Here is a 26,245-nt window from a genome sequence, read left to right on the forward strand (position 1 = left end):
AACGGTTGGCTAAGGCTCAGAGGGAGCGTTTTAATTGTAGCTTGTGTCATGTTGAAATAGTCAGTAAGGCTTTGGTGACAGAAAAGGTTGCCAGCAATAAATGGTGTTGTGTTACAAGTATGATATGTTTTTACAGGTCTTCCAATGGTTACAGTGGCTCATGCTCTTTTTTGAAATGTGGAGAAATGAGGTCTTCTTCATGTTAAATGGATCTACGCCTTTGTTTTATTCAACACAATTGTGTTTTGGAGAATTGGGCTTTTATGCTATTTAAATAAAAAGTGCTTATGTGTACAATGCATTCAAACTTCGAATTATTACATTGAAAATACACAGGAGCAGGTTTGCGGTTTGTGGAGGCCGCCATGTTCCCAGCATCATATTTGAATATAGTGGCTGGTATGTGGTTAGAGACTGGCCACATACTAGCATATTGCCAGAGAAGGGGTACTCTACACCAAAGAAGCGAAAATGTCATCCTCTTTCTCATAACCTCAGGCCTCATCTCCTGAACTGAAGCCAGGGCTCTAACACATGAAAATGTGCATAAACATGTTATTTATTCCCGATATTGTTGTAGTTACTTATTGTCAGCAGATTAGACATGCGACCCTAAGCAACAACAGTGACATGTTATAAGCCTACATTCTGCCAACTAATATTAGGCTGAATCATCCTAAAAATAATATTTTCTGATAAACTGATAAACAGTTTGATTACATTCTCACATCATATGAGAGTTTATTCAGTAAGGGTCAGACAGAGAGAGCAACAACCCGACACTGACAGCTGAGGTAAACAGTAGACTCCTACAGATAGGAGACAACTCTGGGGCAGCTCCAGAACCAGTCTAAACAATAGCAGAAACACAGGAACAGGTCTCTCTTGGCTAACTAAAATATGTTTGTCCTACAGCGACCACCGTAGCTAAGATTATGCACTATCCACATTATGGGATGGGAAGTTTTACACATACAAGACCATGTGGTTGAAAGGAAGCTTGTTATTTTCTCCTCAGATGTATGAAATACAACTGAGAGACAAAAAGTGCTTATTTTAAACATTTCAGGTTGTCCGTTCACCAAGTCTGAGACTAACAAATATGCAGTCCAATCAATCCACAGTTAATGCAAAAAGCTCTCCTGACTGTCATAAGTCATTTGAAATTATCTGTAATATTTCACATGCCAGTTAATTTGAAGGTAATTTCAGAGGCATTGTTTGTTCAGCTGAAAAGCAAAAGTCTAATTAATCTGCACGGGCTGCAGTGAACGGCGAATAGCTATTGTAAAGTCATTCCACACCTGAGAGGAAGTGTTCAGAATATTCTAATTGTATTCCCATTTCAGCTGTCAGCAAGAGTGACGAATAAGTTGCCAATCTGCTGACTGTGAGACAGATGAAATTGAACGTTCAAGCTTTGCGAGTGAATTTGAGGTTTAATCTTAGCATCCAGCCAGAAAATACTAATCCTTGTGATGAGTGTATGCATGTTCATTACCAGAAATGAAAGTATAAGCCAAGTGGAGAACAATCAGCGACAGCACTCACCACAAATAAAGTCTTTCCCTGAGTGCTTTATTTGCGCAGTAAAACTTTTCTATTGTCCCTGCCCTATCAATAGGGAGACAAGAGAGAATGCAAATCCAGAGCAACCAACCTCTACTCCACACTCAAGTGTGAGCTTAATTAGCTTCAGGAGCAGGTTTGTTGAACAAAAACATGAAGAGCCAGACATTGATCAAGGGAAAGGCTCGAAAGATAAAGCACCAATGGCAACCTGAGTTGTCTTTAATTAAAAGTAAAGGGTTTATCCTTGCAAACGGGAGCTGCTGGTCTCTAAAGGGCACTCCAATTACAGACTGAGACAAAAGGGAAAAAATCCACTGGAGTAGTGAGCTTGTCGTGTCAGAGTTTTGATTTGTGTGGTGTTACAAAAGCCATGTAAATTGATGCGTGTAAATTTGTTGTGTGCGTGTGTGTGCGTATGAGAGACAAATATATGTATAAACGGGTATTGTACTTGTAAAAATATGTAAGTGTCGGGTCAGCAAAGAGAGTCTGGTTATGATTTTCCATTCTTTGAAGATCTGTGTGTGTGTAACGTGTGCACGTGCAAGTGTGCTGGAGAAGGGTAGGGGCTGGGGTTGGAAAGAAGGCGTCCCTCTAGCGGTCCCTCCCCAGCCCTGCCCCTTCACATAGAGAAGTATCTTGTAGCAGGTCCCAAAACTGGAAACTCATTCAGTCTCTTCTGAATGGAGTGTCTTTAACACAACAGTGGAGGACTTAACTCTTCAGCAACGAAAATATGAGAGCCCTGCATCTGGTTTTTGTTGGTGCCTTCCTGAGTGTACTGCTCTGCCTCCCCAGCCCTGGTCATGGAGGTAAGTGCCACTGCAAATCCCTCTTTTAGTGTCCTGGCTCTCCCCTTCTGCTCCCATTTGTCAGAGATCCACAGAAAAAGATCAGATCACCATCTCTGTCTGAGGCTTCCCCTCTGCATAAATCCAACCATGGTTGGCTGACAAGTTAATCCCTCAAAACAAACCCAGTATCAACGTTATCCTTTACAGATGCTGCACTGGGCTACAAACTTTCTAAGTAACTCCACATCAGATCTTCAGTTGTCTCCCTTTTACTGTTGTTTATTCATTCTCACGGGACACATGTCACTCACTGTTGTAAAACCTTTTATATTCTTCGATGAAACTCAATACACTGAGGAAAAGATGAGCAATGGTCTGACCACTTGTCCAAAGGCTGGGGCAACATCTGTCGGCTTCTCCTCTATCGCATTTTTTCTTCTTTTTTTTTTTCTTTTTTTTGCTTTCAAGTCTGTGGTGAGCTGAATGAGTGAGCGCATTTACCTTGGGAATGTTTGCATTGAAAGCGTGTTGCCAAAAGGCAGGAGGTAGAGAAGTTGAAGCCCTCTTAGCTGAGGTCCTGCTGCCGGCAGCAATGAATGGCTCTTTCAGAGGGGAAGTGCACAGTGGAAGGCAGAGCCGCTCCTTATCCAACAAGAGAGAAGAGAGATAAAAGTAGCAGTGAGAGAGAGAGAGAGAGAGAGAGGTGCTAGTAAACGAGTGAGAGAGGCAGTGTGTGTGCGTTTACAGGAAGCAGCCGCTTGATGGCCAAAGGATTATACAATGATCCCTTAGAGTAAAGAGGTACAGATATACTTTCTCACTATGATGAGCTAGTTTAGTCCTGCTGGATGCAAGTGCAGTTTGTGTGAGATGCAGAGTGCTGTGTGTCTTAATGGGAAATGAAACCCCCCTGTCTTCAAACAGCTTAAATAACTCACATTGCCACAAAGTTGTACACATGGCAAGTTGGCATGTTCAGCCTTGGACTTGAGCAGCTGTTGGGCCCATTGTTTTCCCCCTGCTGTCAGATTTTCAAACCCTCGCTGAAAATTCCACTCCAATTAAGTCTGGACAAATGTCTCCATTGGCAGCTAAAGTGAAAAAGTGTCCCTTGATCTGCATGTAGGAGTATTGCTTTGTTTTAGTGGCACATAGTCAAAGCTCGGCCGGGGAGCTGGACTCGGTTCTTCGGCACTGTGATCTGTTCACGGCAAGCATGAAAAGAGTCATCTGCCATTCTGTTTGCTCATTTCTAGATAAACCCCGCTGACGGGCGTGACAGTGACCCCTCTGCTGAAGAATTAGCTTTACACTGAGCAAACAGTGCTGTCTGAGTACAGAAAAATATGATTTGCTAGCGATTTATTTGCTAGCCTTTTGCATAACTGTAATTTATGTCTTTATTTAGATATAAAGTACACATTCACATGTTGGTGTTATAGTTACAGTAGCTTTGCAGTTCTCTACATTTTTAAGATGAAATGTTCCTTTGATTGAAAATGTGGCAGAATATAACACAAAAACTGCACCGGGGAACGATTTCTCCTCATCTAATTTTCTGCTGGCACAATCCTCTGTGCCTCAGTGTGAACAGCACTCACCCACTGACCCTAGAGAACTAAATGCTAATGTTGACCAGATGTACCAAGTCACTGATTAGATTTTGGCCCCCTCTGCTCTACAAAATGCCTGCCACAAGCTGTTGGGGGATTCTTCCATAGGCATCCTAGAAGGCTTACAGAGGGTTTCATTTCCTCCCAGTGTTTAAGTCTTCAGCTGTCACGGGACATGCACGCATGCACAGTGTCCAGATGCTTTGGTATTTTTTGTAGTCGTTTGCACCTTTCTACTGGGGATGCCCATACTGAAGTGGTAGACTTGTAGTCACTTTTATTGCAGTTCTCCAAGTCCAGAGAAATATAATCACTTCTGCCACAACAGCAGAAGCAAGCAGCACAGTGAGACGTCCACTATCACAACACTTTATATGAGCTTTCTTCTGTGGTGCAATATCCCATTTTCCAATTGAGTCTTATGCTGCTGTTTTTCATCCACTTAAATTGCTGTGAAAAAGTATTTGCTCTGTTTCTGATTTTTTTTTTTATTTATTTAATGTCACACTTACCAAAAATCACCCCAAATTTTTTCATAGTACTCACGTGACATGTGAATTAATGCAAAAATGCAGTTTTTAAAAGATGATTTTATTTATCAAGGCAGAAAAAAAGTCTTTCACATAACTCTGGAGGAATTCTGTCCCAATCTTCTTTGCAGAATACTTTTAATTCAGCCACTACCTGTTTAAGGTCATGCCAAAACATCTTGATTGGATTTAAGTCCAGACTTTGACTAGGCCACTCCAAAACCATTTTGTATTGCATGCTACTAACTTGCTGGTGTGTTTCGGATCATTGTCCTGCTGAATAACCCAAATGAGAGTGCGCTTGAGCTTCATGGCACAAACTGATGGCCAGATATTCTTTACTTCAGGATTTGTGAATAGAAAGCAGAATTCATGGTTCCGTCAATTACAGCAAGTCATCCAGATCCTGAAGCAGCAGAGCAGCCCCAGACAATCACATTACCACCACTATATTTGACTGTTACTATTATCTTTTTTTTCTATTAAATGGTGTGTTAGTTTAAAACCAGATGCTTTTCTAAAAATGTGGGAAATTGTGTTCTCTTTGGTCAGCAGTGTTTTGGTTTTTTTTGCCTAGAAACACTCCCACATATGCCATTTTTGCCCAGTCACCTTCTTGTTTCTGAATCATGAACTCTGACCTTATCTGTAAGGCCAGTGGCAAGTAATGTCTGCAGTTCTAATACAAATTCCTGCAACAAAAGCGATATTTTTTGGACACACAGCCAGAAAATCTGTAGTATTCTGTATTCATTCGTTATGAGAGCACTTTTTTCATATCAAGAGAAACTCGCTTTATCATGGTTGTGTCTGAAATTGGACTTGACATGTTCCTGTTCTGAGTCTTTAAAACACCCTGCAGCTCTCTATCTGTTCAGCAGACTTTAAAGCTGCCCTTTAACAAAGTTTGGAAAAATTGGATGGGTAGTTATTTCCAAATCATAAATAGCGCCCCAGTGCATACACGTTGTTTGGTTGCCCTGGTAATAGAGTTTTTCCTCATTTTTCTGTCTGTTGATAAGTGCACAAAGTTTGATGTTCCTAAGGAAGTCACATCTACTGCCACTCCCACTGTTGGCTGTTATTTACTTATTTACTGATTTCCTTTTTTCTTGCAAATCTTTCTAAATTAGGTATCTTGTTTGTTGTCTTGTTTTGCTTTCTGAAAATCCATTTATGAGATGTAGGCATTTCTAAAATACAGATATGAACAGACAAGCCCCTGCTGGCAGAACAAATGCTGCTGTGCAAATTGCTGCCAATGAATATGTTATGAAATACATACCATCTATCATCGCAAAAGCACCGTTTGAATTCCCATATACCTAATTGAGGAAGCTTTTCCTAAATTGCTCAGATAACACACATTAAGAGAACATCTACTACAAACAATATCAAATATTTTATGCACATTTGTAAGTGTTTCAGAGATGTCTTTCTGCTGAATGTGTTTGCATTTTCAATTGCAAAGCTTAACGAAGGGATTTGCATCCCAAGACTGCATATGAGCCAGCTATCTCCCCATGGGTATAATGTTACTATGGTAACAAGAAAAAAAAATAAATATGGAATTAGCCTCGGCTTTGTGAAGTGTCCGTATACAAGGCCTCCACATGTTCCTTGAGAGTTGGCAGGGAAAATGGTGTGACTACAAGTGTCTGCACAGAAGATTAATAAATCCAATATTTGTGCTGGGAAATTGATGAGATTAGCCTTTATTCCAGGTTGTACTGGTCCCGCAGACATGCTTCGTGACCCTTCCCTCAACTTTTAGTCTAAACACAACGTAAAGCTAAGATAGGATAGAAAAGTAGCTTTTGGAGTAAATGTAAACAAGAAAATCTGTGTTTATAAAAGGAGGGAAGAACACGCAGCTCCTCATCTGCCTTTTCTCTCTCAAGGGAGGACCAGGTGCTTGTAGCTCACAGTGAAATGCTTTTGTATTAAAACTGAGCGTCTTATATCCATGTTAGTGTTGTTAGTACACTGTCATAACAATGCTGGGTTCAACATTGCAGCTGACCAATCACGTTCTCTAAGCTTAGAGTTAGCATTAGCCAAGAAGTTAGCTAATGCGGTGAAAAGCTATCACAAGCAAACCAACATAAGTAACCTAAATTTGGCTGAAAGCAAAGCTAAGTTGGTAATATAGTTGTTGTTTTGCATAACTTCATAAAGAAAACTTTAGAAATGCTTACCATTTGTTCCAAAAGAGAGTTTTGTATAAAGAAAGACTTTTTTCCTCTTTTCCACCACAGTGCAGGGCAACGGCATCACAACATGACTTATCAGTTTCATGTTGATCCTAGTGGACCAACATCAGACACACCCATCCACTATATAGTGTTTGCTACATAGTGGACACAGTTAGAATAAGTAAACACTGTAACGGATAACAGCACAATCTATACACATTACTACCATATTAATCTATGCACACCTATTCATTTCTGCATACTTTACCGTAAATGTATCCACTTACAAAAGGATGAGAGAAACTGCAACTGTGCTACAAATCTTTTATGAATTATCATTATGCTTTTCATTTCATAAGCAAGCTACTTTCCACTAACACATTTACAGTTTAAATTGACCAGCTAAAATCTGTAATTTGAAAGTCATGCTGCTCTGGCATAGAAGGAGATGAGCCACTGCACGGTTGAAACATCTGAGGAGCATTATGCTTGCCAGGCACTCTCAAAGAGTAAGAAAATCAAATTAGCTCCATATCTGGTGTCTCTGTTTTGTTTTGTTTTTTTGTTTTTTTTTGTTTTTTTTTGGGGGGGGGGGGGGGGGGTTTGTTTGTTTCATAACAGATAAACAGGCTGCAACACATGATGTCTCGATGGATGTAGCGCTCCTGCTTCTGTACACTACCTTTCATAGCGTCACTTCACTGCTTTGTAGTGCACTATAGGGGAAATTCACAGTCAAGATATAGAAGGCTTATGCACTTACATAGCGAATTGGTGGACAGTTCAGACACAGCCATGTTTTATTTCCCAAGAAAATATGAGCTATAATCTGCTTCAAAACACAATAATACAAATCCCATCATTGAGGAGAAAGCAGGGTTTTGTTATGTTGTTTTATCTTAACATTTGCCTTAAAGAAAACAAAAAAAACCTCAACTCTGATTGCTTATGCACTGCAGACGAAGTGCATGTCATCAAAAACTTAAGTGCAGTATATGAGTGGCCCTTGTACTTGAGACAACATTCTGCTCACTGCCAAGCTCCTTCTTTAATGCGTCATGGAAATGAGACCCTTATTTCATCTCGAAGCATGGACAACTATCAATATTGATAATGTTTCTCGTATGATATAACCTTCCTCACTTCTGCCTGCCTGATGTTTCATCCTGCCACTTTCAGAGAGAAAGTTTCAGTGAGTCGTGGTTTATTAACTGCTTTTTTTTTTTTTTTTTAGGATTCTGGCCTGAGGCAAACATCATTGCGAGAATCCAAAATTAGCTGTATAGGCAACCTGCCTTACCCTGCTCCTTTCCTTTCTATAGCTTCATCTTGTTACTACAGGTAGAATTTTATATTTGACCTGCAGCTACAGAATGAACAGCATGTCTGTTCAGTGATTACAGTGGCGGGCCAATAATTGAGTTTTTTAGAGGTTTGATTGCTGTAAAAGCAATAACTTCTGTCAGCTTGTCCTTGAGCAAGACACTGGTGCTCATTCACAACGTGCTGCTGTGGTCAGATAAGCAAGTCAGCTACAAGCAAGAAATGTAAAATACAAAAGGCCTTAGAACAGTTGGGCTTGCTGACCACCTTATCCTTTCTTTCACCTCAGCAGCACAGCCCCAGCCAATTTACAAGGTGTTTTCATAGTTTCCGTCATTTGCATTAGCTAGCGGGATCCCAAGAATTTGGATGACCTTGGAACAACCATCTTGGAGCCCCAGACGGTCAGCGTCTAGTGCATATGCTTCTAAAATATCATATGATAATAAAAATATAATTGATGAGGGGCCATGAGAGCATCTGGAGTTACATTTTTGATAGTCCTAGTTTGAGCTCGGCTCGTGTAATGCAAATCCTTCTGTTCCTGTCATAGGTCTTGACAGGAAAGATCACTACATTGACAAAAAAAATGAGCCATACATAACTAAATCTGAGTAACAGAGTAATCATAACATAGGATGAAGATATCAAGTTTATCAAGCTGTCTTTTATGCAGCTGTAGATGTCAATGCCGGAGTAAGAGAGAAATTCTGACATTGAGGCATTCAGTGTCTTCAAAAGCACACGTGATAAAGTACATATCACTTTATTCTCAGTGTGATGCGAGAACCCTGAAAAACAAAACATACATACATGTCCCTTGCCTTGAAGACTCTGTACTCCTCTGGCAGATGATCTTTCCAACATTGTTCTCTTTGAGATTGCTGGCTGTCATTGGAAGGCGGCTCAGATTATTTTTTAGGGTTATGATCTGCTCAGAGCAGGCAGACAGCCCACACACAGAAGTCATTTAGCTTGGGGTGTGTGCACAAAAGAGTTTCTGTGCATAAACACAGGCCCAGATTTTGTCCCTAGTTAGACGTTCAGAAGCTATTCCAGCAGGGCTTCCTGTGCTGTTTTAACCCCTTTCAAGGCAATCAGATAAGTTGGTGGTACGGTTGAGTAATGGAGATTCTGTAACCAGATTTCAGGTCTGTAGGTGATTATTTGGAATTCCAGATTGTTACAATTACCTCGTCGCCATACAATTTTCGGCAATTCTTACCTACAGCAGCAACAGCACGGGGTTATAGCTGCGCCGGCAAGGGAGGAAAATAGCTGACATTTATCAAAACACCACACTGTACAAAAAGTGTGACCAATAATTTTTCTCTAAAACCATGACAAAAACAACAAAGTAGTGAATGAATACCACTGGCAGACATAACTGAGAAAAAATATTATTTAAATGGCTTGAGAGAGATATTGGTGGTGGAGGTGTAGGCAAAGGATAAAAAAATTGCAATAATTATGAAACATCACATGCTAAAACATATATTTTCCTTTTAAATCTGTCCAAGGTTATTGATGGAATATTTAATTACACTCGTTGCAACATAATGTGTTGTATTTACATCCTGCTGCCATGCTTTGTCATTTGCTTAAATTACTAGAGGTTGTATATCTGTGTGGGAATCTAGCCACGCATACAGTAAGGTCCAGATTTGAAACACCTTGAGACACTGAAACTGAGAAACACCTGCAAATTTCATGCATGTTGACAGTGTAAATTTTCATTTCTGTTTGAAATGGATGAGATTTTCAAGGCAAGTATTTATATGAAGATGCCCAAGTTTGTGGCCAAACTCCTCAAAATAGTTACACACAGCTTTTTAAGGTGGCGGCAGGTAGATTGTTCCGGGTCCTTGTGGATTTAAGCTGTCAGAGTGCCTTCTGTCTCCTCAGGCTAATTCAAAAATATTAAGACCACGACTCTTTGGAGTCCAAACCACCTGCTGAAGTACTTGTTTTTCTTCTTGTCACTGAAGATACTTTTTGTGTGTACTCCAGTTTTGGTGCTATGAATGTAAAAAGCAAAACTTAAGGTTCAGTCTGTCAAAGGAACTGAAACTTTTTTATGAGCGTTGTTAAGGAACCAGCGTGTTAAACACACCCTAAAATACATTTTTGGCATAGGAGCAGGCAACCTTGTACAGTAAAGTACTGCTCCCCCCCCCCCCCCCCCCCCACCATCCCCCCCAAAAAGCCCACAAAACAAAACTGTAATAATGTGATAATTTTATGCACATTATGATACCTGTAGGACCGCAATGGGGCCAGAATCTGTGTGGGACATTTACATTCAAAGTGTGTTATGACCCTGAGAATGATGGACTTGCATTCTTAACTGGCTGCACCAAATGAACTGTGTTTATTTTTGATAAGAGCTGTCGGGGAGTTTAGTGCCCAAAATGAGAACTCTAGAGAAAATTCTCATCATCACAGAACGGCCAAGTTTTCAATAAGCAGGAATTATGCATGACCAGATGTCTCGATATGAGCCGCCTCTATGGGGTTTTCTTGTTTTGTTTGGGGTTTTTTTTTTTTTTTTTTTTGAGGACAGTCTATTTTATCATTTGAATAAAGAAGAATCCATTCTGTTCTGGCTGCCATTGTTTCCTTTATCAATTGAAAATACATGAAAAGGAGGAGGGGAAAGGGATTAACAAAATTTTTTCTCATTCCAAAGACCTTTTGTGGAATCACTTATTCCCTCTAAATCAGTTTTCAAAATCTTTCTTCTTTGTTTGTCTTGTTGATCATCTCATCAGATGTTTTTTTCTTTTTAATGATCATATGACGTAAATTATGTCTGTGTTTTTATTGGGGAACAGTGCCTTCTTTGTTGAACACTGCACTGCCTGTTACTCACATGTCCTGGAATCAGACAAATGTTGCCAGTAGGGTAACAAAAGGCAAGCACAGGCGCTGGAAAAGCAGCTTGAATCATGGGAAAAATGTTTCCAGTGTTGAGCTGATTCATATGAGGACATGTTGGGAAAAGCCTGAGGTTTCCACTGCAACATCTGGAGCTGGCTTGGTCAGTTAGGAGCGAGGCAAAGCTGGAGGCTTTAATCAGACTGTCCCACTGATTTTGCGTACCGAATATAGACAAAACATCTGTGGTGGAAGAATGTCAATTAGCCAAGTTTTGAAGTATTCTCAGGGTTGCTTGTTGCTTTTTGCTTGAAACAGATGTACAGACTGGGTTGTTATCAGGAGCCATTATTAATCTCCTGGCAGCCCTCCAACTTCCTGAAAACGAAGTTTTGTATACAGTCAGCCAAACAAAATACATCAAATGCTGTACAGCAAATGAAAAAAGATGGCAATATATTATATGTCGAACTGCACATTTCTCAAGTATAATTGTTTTGTTCACACTGTTCCTTACAGAAATGAGCATGCTATTTTTAAGTGAATCAGTGGTAGTGTGCAGATGAATATGACTCACTGTTTTAAATATAGAGAAATCCACTTCAACTGTGGGGACTCCCTCCAGCCCAGAGGGTGTATGACTCACAAGCACAAGGCTGCAGTGGTTAATCATGAGACATCAGACTCCAGACTAATAGTTTTTTGTGCTTCTAATTAGTCGTCCACTCCTAGTTGTTATAAGCCTTTGCTCCAGGACGGCAAGACGAGTTGCTGCAGTGCGAGAACCTCCAGGGACAAACAGCATAGTTCTGCTTGGCGCATTTGGTGACTGACAGAGTTTAGAGTTTTTCCTGCAAACTCCTTAGATGTGACGTGGGAAATTCTCCAAAAAATTTAACACAGATGTGTTTTTTTTCCACATGCATGATTTTCAGCGATGAAATTCCCCTTTTTATCCAAATAGCTAGTCTCCTGCTATCAAATAGCTAGTCTCCTGCTATATTATTCCAAAAACACAGCAGCGGGGGGCTGCGGTTAGGACAGACACTTTTCACAGCATGCAGACCAGCGCCAGATCTCATCCTGTTGAACATCTTGATCAACACCACAGAGGGACCTGAGCAATTTGAAGCCAGGTGGCCTCATTACAAGCTGGGTTCATACAGAATCAAAGGGGGTGGGGATAGCACCAGCCCTGGGATCTGGCATTCTGGAATAGCATGGCCTAGTTAAATATAGCTAGACAGTAGCGCCAAGCAAGAGCATGTTGCTTCACACTAGGCTGACGAAAGAGACAAGGGAGGAAGGGAGGAAGGGAGGAAAAGGGGATCCAGGGTGGGGATTTTGGCTGTGTGTATGTGTGCGTGTAAGAGAAAGTGTTTATGTGTGTTTTCTTTATGCATTGTGGCTCACACAGATCCCAGTGTTGAGGGACCAGAGCAAATGTCGTCATTGCATTGGTTACGAAGGCTTAAAATAACCAGAGGAAATGATGTGTCCCATGAAGTTTAGTTTGACTGACTGTCTGCAGTAGCATGAAGCAGAGAACAGCTACACAGAGGAGCTGAAACACACGTCACTGCTTTGCCAAGTTACACAAGCTCCTTGTGCAATTATGTGTTGAATCTTTCACACAGTGATGGCAAAACAGATCCTCAAAACCTGCTGTAAAAACGTATTTGCTCCCTTCCTGATTACTTATTTATTTGCAAATTTGTCACAATTAGATGATTCAGGATATTGAGGAAAATTCAGTTTTTCATGAATCATGAATTAACTGTGATTAACCGTATTCACTAGCCATGCCCAGGCCCGATGACCGACAGACCTGCTGCATCGAGAAATCACTTAAATACAACCTGTCCGACAAAGTGAAGCAGGCTAAAAGACTTCTAAAAGCAACACATCATGCCACCATCTAAAGAAACAACAGAGAAGCAAAGTCATCGACATATATCCAGCTGGAAAGGGTTACAAAGCCATTTTTAAGGATTTGGGACTCCAGATTTAAGTCCTCTGGTTCTCTCCAGCATTTGACCTTAGAACTGAAGAAGCTTCTCGGATGAGAGGTGAAACATCTTCAAGCAACTTAAAGAAGTCCAGACGCTTTTCTTTCCAAGCTTCTTAGACTACGATGACATGGATGACTGAGAACCTTCACAGTTATACAGTGAGAGTCATTATCAAATGGAGAAAACCAAAATTCAACAACTCAACCAGGAGTTCACAATACAACCCCGAACAACATCTAAAGAACTGCAGGCCTCACTTGTCTCAGTTAAGGTCAGAGTTCATGAATCAACAATAATACATAGACTGGGCAAAAATGGCATCCATGCAAGAGTTGAGGCATCCACTGCTGACCAAAAAGAACACAAAGGCTCATCTCACATTTGCCAAGACACCTCTTGATGATGGGAAAATATTCTGTTCTTAGCTGGGCTTGATCTGATGGTAACAATATTGGCTTTCCCATGTCTATAAAGCTCTTTAGAGGTTGTTTGTTCGCTGTATTTGTTTTGGAAGCATCTTCACTTAGTAGCTTAAAGCCTTTGCAGCGTTTTCTACATGAACACGACCAACACACTCATAAAACACATATCATTTTGAACCATTGCATTACATTACCCAATAATTCTCTATCATCACTAAGCATGTATTCCCATTTCAACGCATTATTAACGTGTCATCAAAGGGGAGGGAGATCAAGCTCAAAAACAACAATAAGCTTTATTAAAAACAATTAGAAGAAGTAAATATATATTGCCCTTTAACTTCTCATTAGAAAATGAGAAAAACAAATCGGGACTAAGCAACTGACAGCACCAGGCGGGTGCATTGAAGTCAACAAGTAATCAGCCAAACCAAAAATGCAGATGATAAGGAAGGATTACTGTGATCCAAGAACAACCTGTTTTTTGTGGCTAGTTATGCAGTCTGATGTACTATATTGAGTCCGGCCTGGGCCATTGGATAGTCCCCATGGGAATGTGAAGATACAGAAAAAGGGAAGCTGACCATGTGTGACCCCAGAGCATCCTGTCCTCTAACAGCCAAAAACACATTCCTAAGCTTCTCTTCAGAGCAACGCTTCATTGTACTTTACCACAGAGGAGATACTTCAGATATCTGAAATGTTATTGAGTTTGGTTTAGATTTGGGTAGCTTGATTGTCACCACGTGCTTACTCGTAGTAAATTGCTGGGTTTCTTTCTGCAACATTGTACAGTCTTCAAGCTACAATGCAAAGTGACCTGAGAAGTGGTGCTATAGAAATATGACTGAAGAGAACTGAATTCTTGTGTTCTCACAACTGCTGCTTTCTTTTTATGGTCTTCTGATGGGGAAGGTTAAGCGTAAGGTTTAAATTATGCAGGTAAAAGAATGTTTCCACTTGATTTCATAAAGCTAACCAATGATATATATATATAAAACCCATTTTAAGTATGAAAATCTCCTAGAAATGTGGTCCAATCCTTGCTGAATACTCCCCAGAGGCTGTATAGTGAATTTGCAGTGAAAGAGAGAACATTTGCTACACATAAGGGAACCAATAACTGCTGGATAGCAATTAGCTCAAGGCCAGCCTAATGGGGGGAAAACTGAACTTGTTTTTCTGTCTTCCTGCTTTTTAATGCACACAAATGTTTTTTGTTTTTTTAAATTACCGAACTCACAGTACTTCTTTGCCCTTTGCCCTTCCAGTAAAAACTAATCTTGTACATATATGGAAAGGCAAAATGGTCAAGTAAACAAACTGTGTTATATAAACAGATGGCCATTTAGTCGAAGCAGGCTGGAGGGAAGCTTTGGAGTGTAGTTCAAGACTGTAGTTCCTACTAACTTTGAAAAGGATTTTAGATCTTTTAAACGTTGAACTAATAATTTGGGTCACTGGTTTCCATCTGTGGATGTCTATATATCTGTAATATACAACCAGTTACATCAGCTTTCTACATCAGTAGGTGAAAAAGCAATCATCATCATTTACTGAGTAATTAGTCTGAGTTCTGTCTCAAATGAGATAAGTAGGTGAAGGTGAGTTACAGTTGTAGTATGAGCCAAGTGAGACATTATGGATGGGGAAGCATGATTAGGAAGGGTGTGTCTTGGGTTTCACACACACACATACAAACAAGCACTACCATACTTTAGCAGACAGTGAAGGAGAGTTTAAGAGTTTAAAACTGAAATATCTGATCCCTGGAAAGTGTAGGCCAAAATAAGAATATCCCCCCGTGATTCTGAAAAGCAGTATCACAGCCACAATAAACTTTCTCTAAACAAAATTTATGTTTTCCACTTTGCAGCCAGACATTATCAGCCCAGACAGTAAATCAGTTTGTTGACAGGGGACGATCTTCAAAAACTGACTGGACAAAAATGGAGCTTGATACAATCAATCACAGTTAGAAAAAAACAAGAAAACAAAAAAAAAACCTTTTTATCTTTCTGCAGGAGTGAAGATTTCCTTTCAGTAATTTGTCATATTGTCTATTTTGGTGGAGGTCTCAACACTAACTTGCTCAGCAGCTGCTGCTGCAGCAAACTCATACTGTCGTCTAACGTGCAAGCTACTTGTGAGGAAAAAATTTTTCCTGGCAGCTCAAAGTGGAATAAACTCAACCCACTGTCTTGCCAAAGGCAATGTGGATCTCTTTTGAGATGTAAAGGTACACAGTCAGTTATGTGGAAAGCTATGGCTTCATGTTAAAGGCTCTTAGTGTTTTACATGGTAAATAGCAGAGATAGCAGCACTGGTGAGTGAAACATCTCATGATAGAAAAACTGAGGTTATAATTACTGAAATTGCACCTACTCAAGTATAGACTCAAGTATAGACTCAAGTATAGACTCAAATTCTGACTCATTGATTAGGTGTACTAATGAACACTGCAGCTTTGAGCCCATACCATATTACAGATTGTGCTTGTTAAACACATGTTGGCATTGCTCTAACCTTTCCCTTCACCTCAAATGGGAAACCTCCAGCTTCTCAAAATTGACTAACTCTGCAAAAAAGCCTCTCCCAAGCAGCCAACTCTTCATACCGGGCGCACTCTGCTCCTGGAGAAGAGGCTGTTTTCAACATTACATCCATAGCTCAGCTCTGTGCTGGAAGGTGAAATCCAGTCCAGATTGGAAACAACATGATTCGGTACTGTCTCTTGAAGTTTGGAATACTGAATTACTGCCAGGGAATGTTCACTTATTACCTGACATCTGTCTTTGTGCATGTAGATCAGCATTCCTGAGTCTCTGTATGTGCTGTGTGCGCAAAACTTTGGAGCTAATGTAGCAAACCTTGCTTTACCTTTGCAGGACCTGCCATTAGAAATCAAATGCAAAAAAGCTGCATTAAAGCATCAGCAAACTCTGAGTTTCTGCCGTGCACAGCACACGGCTGCGATCGGAAGAAATGTAATAGAGGTGAAAAAGAAATGACAGCTAGATGATAGATGACAGTCCTACTATGGAAATGCTGTGAACAAGTAGGAAAGTTGGAGCTGAAAAATGAAGCCAACACTTAAGTTTCAAAAACAGCAGTGCCTCAAATGGTCCAAATGTAAGTCAGTTACTCCCATGTTAATATATCCAAATTTACAGTCTATAGCTACATCGTCACTACCTTAATTGTGATTCCTATTTAAAAGTAAAATGGGAGGCCGAACCTTCAGCTCCCAATTTGGATTCGGGAGACAGACAACCTCTCTCCCTCTACGACTAGGCTTTCCTTTCCTTTGTTCCTTTCCTTTCAATTGGAAATAGACTTTAGGTCATGTTTGGGATATTAGTGTATTTATACTGCAATTATGTGATGACTACTACAGATTATTGTTAGATCCCTTCCAAAAAGTCTCCACCAATGTTGGTAAATGCATTTCTCTTTTATTAACTTTGTGTTGTGTAACCTTTTTTTAACACCTTTCGCACCACCCTCTTAATCTTGATCTTAATATAGGGGGTACTCAGTGGTGGTGACCATAAGGCTAAATTTAAGGCTTTAGATTGTAAATTCACAGATCAGTATTACATCCATTCTTTATGAACAGTTTATAATGCAGAATCATGGCTTTACAAAGGCTCGAAACCCACTTACACTTTCTGTTTTCAAGTTTCTGGCTTAGCACACTGACACACTGCCTTTTACTTCCAACTTATTATGAATTTTTTTCTCTTTATACTGCTGCCATTACTACTACTCACCTAATCTGGCCTGGAAAGAGCTGCAAATGGCTAAAGTCTCACATCATGGCCTTGATTTAATTTAAAGGCAGAAAACAGAGCCCAGAGGAGGTGCATAAGTCGGGTTCCCTCTCAGACCATTTGATTTACAACATGCTGAAAGGTTATTATGGATTTTTGGTCAAGATAAGTTATTTCAGACTCTAATGGCTGAAATTCGGTGAAATTTGTGGCTTATTTTCTGTGTCTTTCCCTTAATATAACTACTAGGTTGTACTATGTTTATCAAGCGCAACATTGATTGCTGCAGTGTTAATGAGAAAATTGGTGGCGGTGGTGTGGGGTTAGCATAAAGGTGCTACTCTTTAGAGCAGCACCACTCTTCAGGGAAAGTTACGTAAGTGACATTTTAAACCCTTCATGGGTAAAGTTCTAGAACAGATGCATAACTGCTCATATATTATTTGTTGTTTGTTGTTTGTTTTTTTCAGTTACCTCCATGTTGTGAGTTATGAAGAACATGGTGTCATATATTCCATTCGACCCCCTGACAATAAGTTCTTTTTTTCCAAAGTCATGTGTTTTAAGGGCTATGCTGTCAGTTATGTTTAATGTAACTATGGAGTGCATGATCCATTTACAGACAATGGTGGGTTTTTTTTTTCCTTGACCAGAAAAGACCTCCTCGGGCCTCTTTCAAATGCTAGTCATAAACTATTGATGGTGGTCCGCATTTGAACTTACTGCTGACTCCTGAATCACATCACTCAGGAGTGAGGTCATTTGGAAACAAACTTAGTGGCCCCAAAATAGTCAGTCTGTGTGGGGGGGAAAAGGGGAGCTATACCACATGAGGCCACTGTATTGGATTTATGAATGAGGCTTTAACTATGAGCAGGTGTCCAGTGTTACCGATATAATAAACGTCTTTCCTGTGAGTCTTGAGTTACAACAAGTATATTGTCAAGGGAGGGAAAAAGTGGTACTATGCTTTGTTGAGTGAAAAAGAGATAAATAATGTTAAACCATAGAACCTCATGAGTATCGTTTCATATGGGCATGTGGTATGATTTTAGGGAATCAATATGAAGACATGGAACACATGTTGTGTGAGGGGGACACTATAGTTTGACATTTTAAGGCAAGTCCTGTACCGCTTTGCTTCACCCTTCCTCACTCCGATATGCTAGCTTTCTGCTTTTTAAAATGGAGAAATCAGGACTAAAACAAAATCACAAAATATATGCAATCAAATATCTAAATTTGTGCAGCAATAACAGAAAGGATGGATGATGTATATATATCAAAACACATGGGCAAAAAACATTAAATGAGTGAATAAGCCCCGCTCAATAACAAATGAGCTATTGTGTCGTCACAGTGTTGCTTCACATTCACACTGCTGGCTTGGAAGCTCAGCGGTTAAGCATTTTCATGAAAAAGCAGCATTGTCCCGTTTTGTACTTTGCAGTTCAGTGTTCTGGATGTGTTTATTTCCATGGGTCTTATTCTGGTTGAATCGAGCACATCTGTACAGCATCTGAATGCCAGCTGGATGGTAGTGGATGCCTTTGGTGGGATTAACGAGAATCAGTGCACTACGGAGCGGCATTCATTAGCAGTCAGAAATACACACGCCGCTTCTCTTAGCCTGTGGAATTCAATTCTTCAACCTCATTTAAATTCTTATAAACAACTGTAAATATATTCATAACTAACTTCAGAACTCATTTACATTTGATCTATGGGGACAGCGCCATGCATTCTGAACAACTTCTCAACAACATATGTTGTGTTACATGCATGCCTCGAACCCATTATTGTATCCAGGGTGGTAACATAGGAGACGCTGATAAGTCTAGGTTTGACAATAATGGAAAGAAGAAATGGGAGACCTGTGAATGAACTGAGTTACAGCATCAGCAGTATTCATTTTCATGTATAATTCAGTCAGTCTGCATGTGTTCGGCACAGTTGGAAGGGAAGCTTGAGAGCTCTAAGAGTGAAGCATGTTATTAGGTGCTCAGAACACCAAAGTCTTAAAGACTTAACTTTAAGATTAGTATAATTTTGTCAAAAATGGCTGGAGTGATTGATCTTGATGTTGGCAAGTTCTTTGTCAAGATAAAACTACCCTCTGTATTTCTGTGTGTGTGTATGCTCCGGCTGAACTAGAGCTTCCTGCCGAGGATGACTGTTGCCACATCAGATATCTGAAGCAGTTAAAAATAAAACACATTATTAAGATCTTATGAAGCTGCTGTCACACAGAGAGTGACGTTATTGGAAATAAGACCAACACCCTGATGCTACGCCAAGGCCTTCTGGTGAAACAGCGGCTCAGAAGCCTCCAGAACGAGCTCTTTTGCCCCCCGAAAAACAGAATCCCCTCCTCCCATCGGGTACACTGCGTACTTTCTCTTTGAGTCTTTCTTTCCATTTGTCCTTTCCCTCGCTGCATTTAGTCAAGTGTCGGTTGGAACAGATTTTTGAGGACACAAAGGATCCTTTTACAGTAGCCATCTGAAAAATAACTTTCTGTGCCATTTGTTTGGTTTTCCCTTTTTTTTGGAGGAGGAGGCAGTTTCCTCCACAGCCCGGGTTGGACAGCTCCTCCCTTTATTGCAACCGAGTCGCCCTGCAACTTATAAATGTTTAAAAAAAGAGCCTCCTTCTGCTCGCTCCAAAACCACCTCAAAGCCTGGCAGAGTTAAAGGGCGAATGCAGTAAAAACGTATCAAACACATTCCATGTCATCAGCCACAGAAAACCCTGTTGGCTGTGCAGGCGAAAGGTTGTTCATTTCTAAACAGTTTTTTCAAGCTCTCCAAAGATCACCTTGCTTCTGCCCACCCGCAGCCCCACGCGAAGGCTGCACGGTCGTTTAGTGTCACTTCACCCTCAACTGCTAATTTGATAATTACATAAATCCGCCTGGATTTATAGGATGCATCTTCGCAACAGTTTGCTTTTTCGCAGCTGCTGCGTCGAGGATGACGGGTGAATTTTTCAACATTTTAGCAACACTGTGCCTGATATTCACATCATTAGGCATATTCGCACCAGGGAGCCACCGCTGGTAACTGCAGCTTACAAGTATTGCTCAAGGGCACCTCATTGAACCTGTTTAGTGGGAGGAAACGGCATTACTCAACCCAGAGTTCATTTGGAGATTCAAACTGACATCCCTGCAGTCATAAAACCTCCTCTATAACCTTCATGCCATCAGCACATGCATATGCTTTTCACTTCACATCAGGTGGTCCTTTCTCTGTATCAAGAGCTGTGTATGTGTGTGCATGTGTGTGTGTTTGCTTGAGAGGATTGAACTAAGTGTGTCTGTGGTTCATTGGACGGACTCTGTGAGAAGAGGAAATGGGAGTCCTCGTGTGTTTGTGTGTTTATGTTTTTCTTCATGTGTCTGTCTATCTGTAGCATGAGACAAACAGATGACTCATTTATTTTAAACTTCTCATAAATCATAGCATAAGAGTTTACCCATCATTGTACTACTAGAATAAAAACAAACATGGTTGCCATATACCAAGGCTGGTTATAAAAGGTTACAAAAAGAACACATTACCTTTATGGGGAACTAAAAAAAACGTATAAAACTAATGGTAAAACCCAGCACCACACCCTGCAAGTGACTCAAAGAAAGGAAACAAAATGTCATGCAGCTTTTACAAAACTACTGACCCGGCTGCACGTAACATGTCTAAACGACAGAGCCCCACTTGTCTGAGAAGGAGCCACATACACAGCCAAGTATTTGCAGCAGTGCCTTGTTAACCATTAATTATGCTGCCATTGCTGAGCAGATGCACATTATTCAATTATCTTGAATGTAAACCATCTTAGCAGGTGGGCTTCCAGTTTTCTGCAAATCTTTGGCTCCTTATACTTAGCAGTTTTTTCTATTTAAAAAGAGCAAAAGCAGGAGAGCACTGCCTGCAGTAATCCTGTTTGAAAACGTGGGTACGTGTTGCTGTTGCCATAAATAACTACATTCACCAGCCGCTTCATTATAGATATACATGTGCAACTACTTATTAACGCAAATATCTAATCAGTCAATAACATGGCAGCAACTCTGTGCTTTTAGGCATGTAGACATGGTCAAGACTGCTGAAGTTCAAACTGAGAATCAGAACGGGGAAGAAAGAAGATGTAAGTGAATTTGAACGTGATGTGGTTGTTTTCTCAGAAACTGCTGATCTACTGAGATTTTCCCACAAAACCATCCTAATGTTTATAGAGCATGGTCCCACAAAGCAGTTTTCTGGGTGAAAATACAGTGGTCCTTCGCTATAACGCGGTTCACCTTCCGCGGCCTCACTGTTTCACAAATTTTTTTTTTGTTCAATTTTGCATGCTTTTTTTGTTTTGTTTTTTTACAGCGTATTGTGTTCTGCGTCCTGATCAGAGATGGGGAGTAACGCGTTACTTGTAACGTAACGTAGGAACGCTGCGTTACTGCGTTACTAAAACCGTGATTTTTTTGCAGAATGTCTCATGACAGTGACGTAAGCGAGTGCGCCGGTCGTGACAACAGCTGTGTGCAGATCAACAATGGATCATATATCGAGTGCGGGAGAGAGTATGAGCGTGCAGCGTTTAAAGCGTGGACCTTACTGACCTTACTTTGAGTTTGATTCCATAAAAAGTGACAAAAACATTAGCGTCCATCGTGCGTGGGAAGAAAACTTCGTTTTATAGTGAAAACTTCCAAGCAAGCACCGAGTGCGCTATGACGTAATGGGAAACTCACAGAGAAACTCACGGATTCTTCCACTGACCGCCGCGGCACACCTGCACCAGGGTAAACCTCCGCCTACCGCGGTCCTGCTTTACAGGTGAAAATAGAGCAACAGGACCGCTGACTCTTTGACTTTATTTATTTTCTGCTGTGTTTTACTTGCATCTATTTGAAAGACTGAGTGTAAACACACAAAAAAATTTATATTAAACAAATTTCTTCCAGTCAGAGAATGTTGCATATAATTAAATTATTGCTTGATGCATAAAAAACTAGTTTTAAAAAGAGACTTTTCCATTTGATTACATTTTGTATGATGGATTATGTAGAAAAAGTAGAATTGGGCTGAAAGATCTATCGCTTTATCACCTATTCAGGTTGTAAATTGTGTTTTTAAAAAGTAACTAAGTAATTAATTACTTTTGAAAATAAGTAATCAGTAAAGTAACGGGATTACTTTTGGGGGGAAGTAATCAGTAATTAGTTACTGAAACTTTGGTTTCATTCTGTAATACTGGACTTATTTTTCTACAAAGGTTTGAACTTTGAGAGTGTTTAAACAAGACAGAAAAGTTTTCATGCCTGTCTGAGAAAAGTGTATAAAGTGTGTAGTGAAGGCTTTTACAGCCTTAAAACACCTATAATAATTGTAAAAAAAATAATAAAGTTGGCTACTTCGCAGATTTCACATATCGCATGTCATTTTTAGAACGTAACTCCCACAATAAACAAGTTACCACTGTATATGGTTCAGGTCAAAAGAGCCTGCCCAGATGGCGTTGAGCTTGTAGGAGGCAACATTTATAATCTATGTACGAACACTCGTTAACCATGCTATGCAGAAGAGCATCTCTGTATGCACAAAACATCTTTGAAGCAGATGAGCTATAGCTGCAGAAGACCACACCAAGTGCCACTCCTATTAGTAGAAAACAGGAAAATGAGGCTACAGTTCACACTGACTCATCAAAATTGGACAACACAAGACTAGAATAATGTTGCCAAGGCTCCGATAACCTCAAACTGGTCTCTTGAACATGACATTGAGTTCTGTGTACTAACATGGCCTCCCAAGTCACCAGAGCCCAAATCCAATAGAGCACCTTTGGGATGTGGTTTAATAGGAGATTTGCAACATGGATTTACCGCAGGTCACTTTCTTAGCAGTACCTAACAAATCGGCCACCGAGTGGAGCAAGCATGTTAATTGATCTGTGTGTTTTTTTTTTTGTTTATTCTATTCTATTTAAGTCACCTAAACGCCAAACCATCAGGCCATTCGCGAGATCAAACCAGCTGAGTGTCTCTTCGTCTTTTTGTCTTAAGTCTGCATTAAGATTGGGTGTGAGAACAAAGTGGCTTACAAATGCGTTCAAAGGGATTGAGTCACTGAAATCAAAGCAAAAATATTGCACACACCAAAAAGAGATAGAGATGATATCACCCACACGCATGATGGGAAAAAGCTGCTAATGAGCCTTTATGAATGTCTGACCCTAATAAGAGCATAATCGCATTGGGAGCTGTGAAATCATGTGCTCACCCATTAGTAAAAGGAACACACTTCTCACTCTCTCCGATTAGTCCAAGAAGCTCCCAAAAGGGCTGTTAGCATGCGCACTCGAGAATGTATTTAAATCTGTAGAAATTTTAATTACACTCAGATGGCTTTCAGCTGGGTTTGCTTGTTTAGTTTGGGTGGCAAATTAACGGTTTTACATGTGATTTCCTTGAAAGTGCACATTAAGTACAAAAGAGCATCACAGGTGATATAAAACTATTTTAATAATTTTAAAAAACAGATAAAAATATAAAGCAATTTGTCGGCCTTAGAGTAAATCTACATATCACATCACGAGAACTTGTGTCTGTGTCAGGTTTTCAGTCTTCGTGAGACACTGCCGCTGCGCATTTCTGTGTCTTCAAGCTGTGTTTGACAGATATGAGTCACATATTTCATTTTACTTTAAAAAAAACAACAAAAAAACGCGGGATAAAATTTCAGAAAACATCAAAATCCTCCATTCATCAGAGGTTAGATTTGTTGTGGCAGATGTTTTTTTCATGATAAAGTAACTTTGTGATTTTATCACTTGTTTGTCTGATGTGTGAAACAGAAGCTTTGCGAGAGCTGCCACAGAAAACTGGTTGCCAGCTTGACAGATCATCCAGATCTGTGAAATACTCAAAAAGCTAATCCTCAGATTTATGATTATCATATCCACTGACATGGAATTTAATCTCCCTGTGAGGTATGAGATGTGTGCATCCTCAGCCCATGTGGTGCATCGCTTCTCACATATATTCGCATATATACGCATTCTCAGAGTTTGTTTACTCAGCACTGGTAAGCACATCTGTAGATTGTTTAGAGTTTGGATTTTGTGCTGTAGGAGGCCTCCTGACTTATTTTGCCTCCCTCTTTGTTTAACAGAAATGTCAGTTTTAGTTTCCCCGAGCCAAAAGCAGAATGAATAATATTAATCACCACAAACTCTCCCCCTTCCCAAATGATCCAGACAGACCACTGTGCATGTTAATGTACTTTTTTGGAAAAAGTTCAAAAAGTTTCTTTTCATGATATTATCGAAACTCAGGTAACAATTAATGAATCACAATGAACATCCCAAATACAGGTGTCCAACAGGGACTTCTGCAGGAGGTCAGAAGAAGAGCAAGGCTATGAGGAAAAGTCTACCTAAAGCCTTGTCAGTACAAAAAAGTTTTAAAAAGAGGCTTACTCTGTGCTTTCTGACAGTTTGAAAGTTTGGCTTGATTAGGACTGTAATCCCTCCATAGATATTTTCCTCTGTGTATCCCAGGAAGAGAGATTTAATGGCATATTGTGATTTCGAATGAGCTCAGAAACTCATATGTCAGCAGAGACGGATCAGAGTTAGTTAATATGAAATATGTGTATTGTTTGAGGGTAAATTAGGCCAATTGTAAGTGTGTGTATACAAATAGTAAATCGAAATAATGTGACAAAAATGCTTCTGCAGATGGATCAGCGTACTGGTTTTGGCCGACTGTTGCATCAGAAGCCCTCCGTCACACAGTCCTCCAGCGGCTTTTGTCCTCTCCTGGTCTCAAACCAGGAATAATTTATACATTAATCGAATGTGTTTACTGCCACACTGGTGGTTTGGTTGTTTGTCAAAATCAAAAAGATTCATCAACTGAGTGAAAACACCAAGGGTGCTTTCAACTAGAAAATGCTGTCTCCATGAAACATTGTGCAGTTAGCTTTTAAGCACATTTTGTCTTGTTTGGTGATGTTACAGTGTAAACTGACTGTACCATTTACACTTAAAGGTAGAGTCAGTATTTTGTTTGTTTGTTTGTTTGTTTTTTTTGTTTGTTTGTATTATTATATGCACAGCAAAGAAACAAATTTACCGTTCAAACCTAATCGACTTCTATGTACATGGCAAGAGATTGACCACATATTACACCAAAGGCAGAGGAGAAGAGCACGCATAGGCTTTCGTGTGTCGTGAAGGTAAATTTCAGTTTGCGTCTGCACCTTCAAGAAAGAGACAACATGAATGGCATCTTAATAAAATGTCATCGTCTTCCTCATCACCTGAACTAAAGGCAGGGCTGTAACACACAGAAACGTGCACAGACATGCTTAATTATTCCAGATATTTTTACAATTACTTATTGTAGGCAGATTAGACATACGAGCCTCCCATCTCTGCAACCAACTGCTGCTAAACAATAAAAATAGCCGGTTAAAAGCTAATATTAATCCTGCCTCATGTTAGGCTCAAGCATCGTAAGAGTCACAGTGTCCCACTGATGAATACTCTGATTATATTCTGACATTGTATGAGAGTTTATTCACTAAGTGTCAGAGTGCAGCTATGTTAGGGCCACTTCAAAGAAAGTTTCACTAACACTGGCTAACAGCAGCTAGCAGTGGAAAAAACAGCAGCGCTAACTGACTGAAAAAGTCATGTTTGTCCTTCAGGGGCCACCATAGCTAGGATTACGCACTTGAATTGGGAGGGATTAAAAAAACAGTATTCAGCTGCCTGCAATCTACTGGCATCTAGCAGTGAGATATTACACCCTGCACCTTTAAATAAATGTTTCGATACATTTTTGGTCAGGCTAAACAGTCCCAGAAACGCATGTGTTCAACACAGCACCGTCTTAGAGAACCAAGATGTTTCCTTGTTTCTTAGTCTGTCTGTTGTGTTATTGTGGACTATGCTGAAAGCTTGTTCAAATATGTAAACCTGGTTCTACTACATATCTGAGACATCATGGTCTATTACCAACCAGTGACTATCTTTTCTACAAGTGACTTTGTTGTTGGATCCATGAATACCAGAGCTGGCACAAAATAAGCCCCAAATTCCATTTACAGCCAAGAAAGTGAGGCAAA

General features: G+C 40.1%; 1 protein-coding gene across 1 annotated transcript in view; it reads left to right on the forward strand.

The window, feature by feature from the left end:
* The first annotated feature begins 2,259 nt into the window (after window positions 1–2,259).
* cspg4 (chondroitin sulfate proteoglycan 4) overlaps window positions 2,260–26,245 on the forward strand; it is a 73,116-nt gene continuing 49,130 nt past the window's right edge. The window contains exon 1 of the mRNA XM_086299346.1: window positions 2,260–2,384. Within this exon, the coding sequence (XP_086155472.1) occupies window positions 2,309–2,384 (76 nt within the window). The 5' untranslated portion in view covers window positions 2,260–2,308. The remainder of the gene's footprint in view (window positions 2,385–26,245) is intronic.

Source organism: Aulonocara sp. 'chitande type north' Nkhata Bay, linkage group LG7 (genome assembly GCF_057382095.1).
Source record: "Aulonocara sp. 'chitande type north' Nkhata Bay isolate Kocher_YH1m ecotype deep benthic linkage group LG7, A_spYH_male_GT1.1, whole genome shotgun sequence".
NCBI lineage: Eukaryota > Metazoa > Chordata > Actinopteri > Cichliformes > Cichlidae > Aulonocara > Aulonocara sp. 'chitande type north' Nkhata Bay.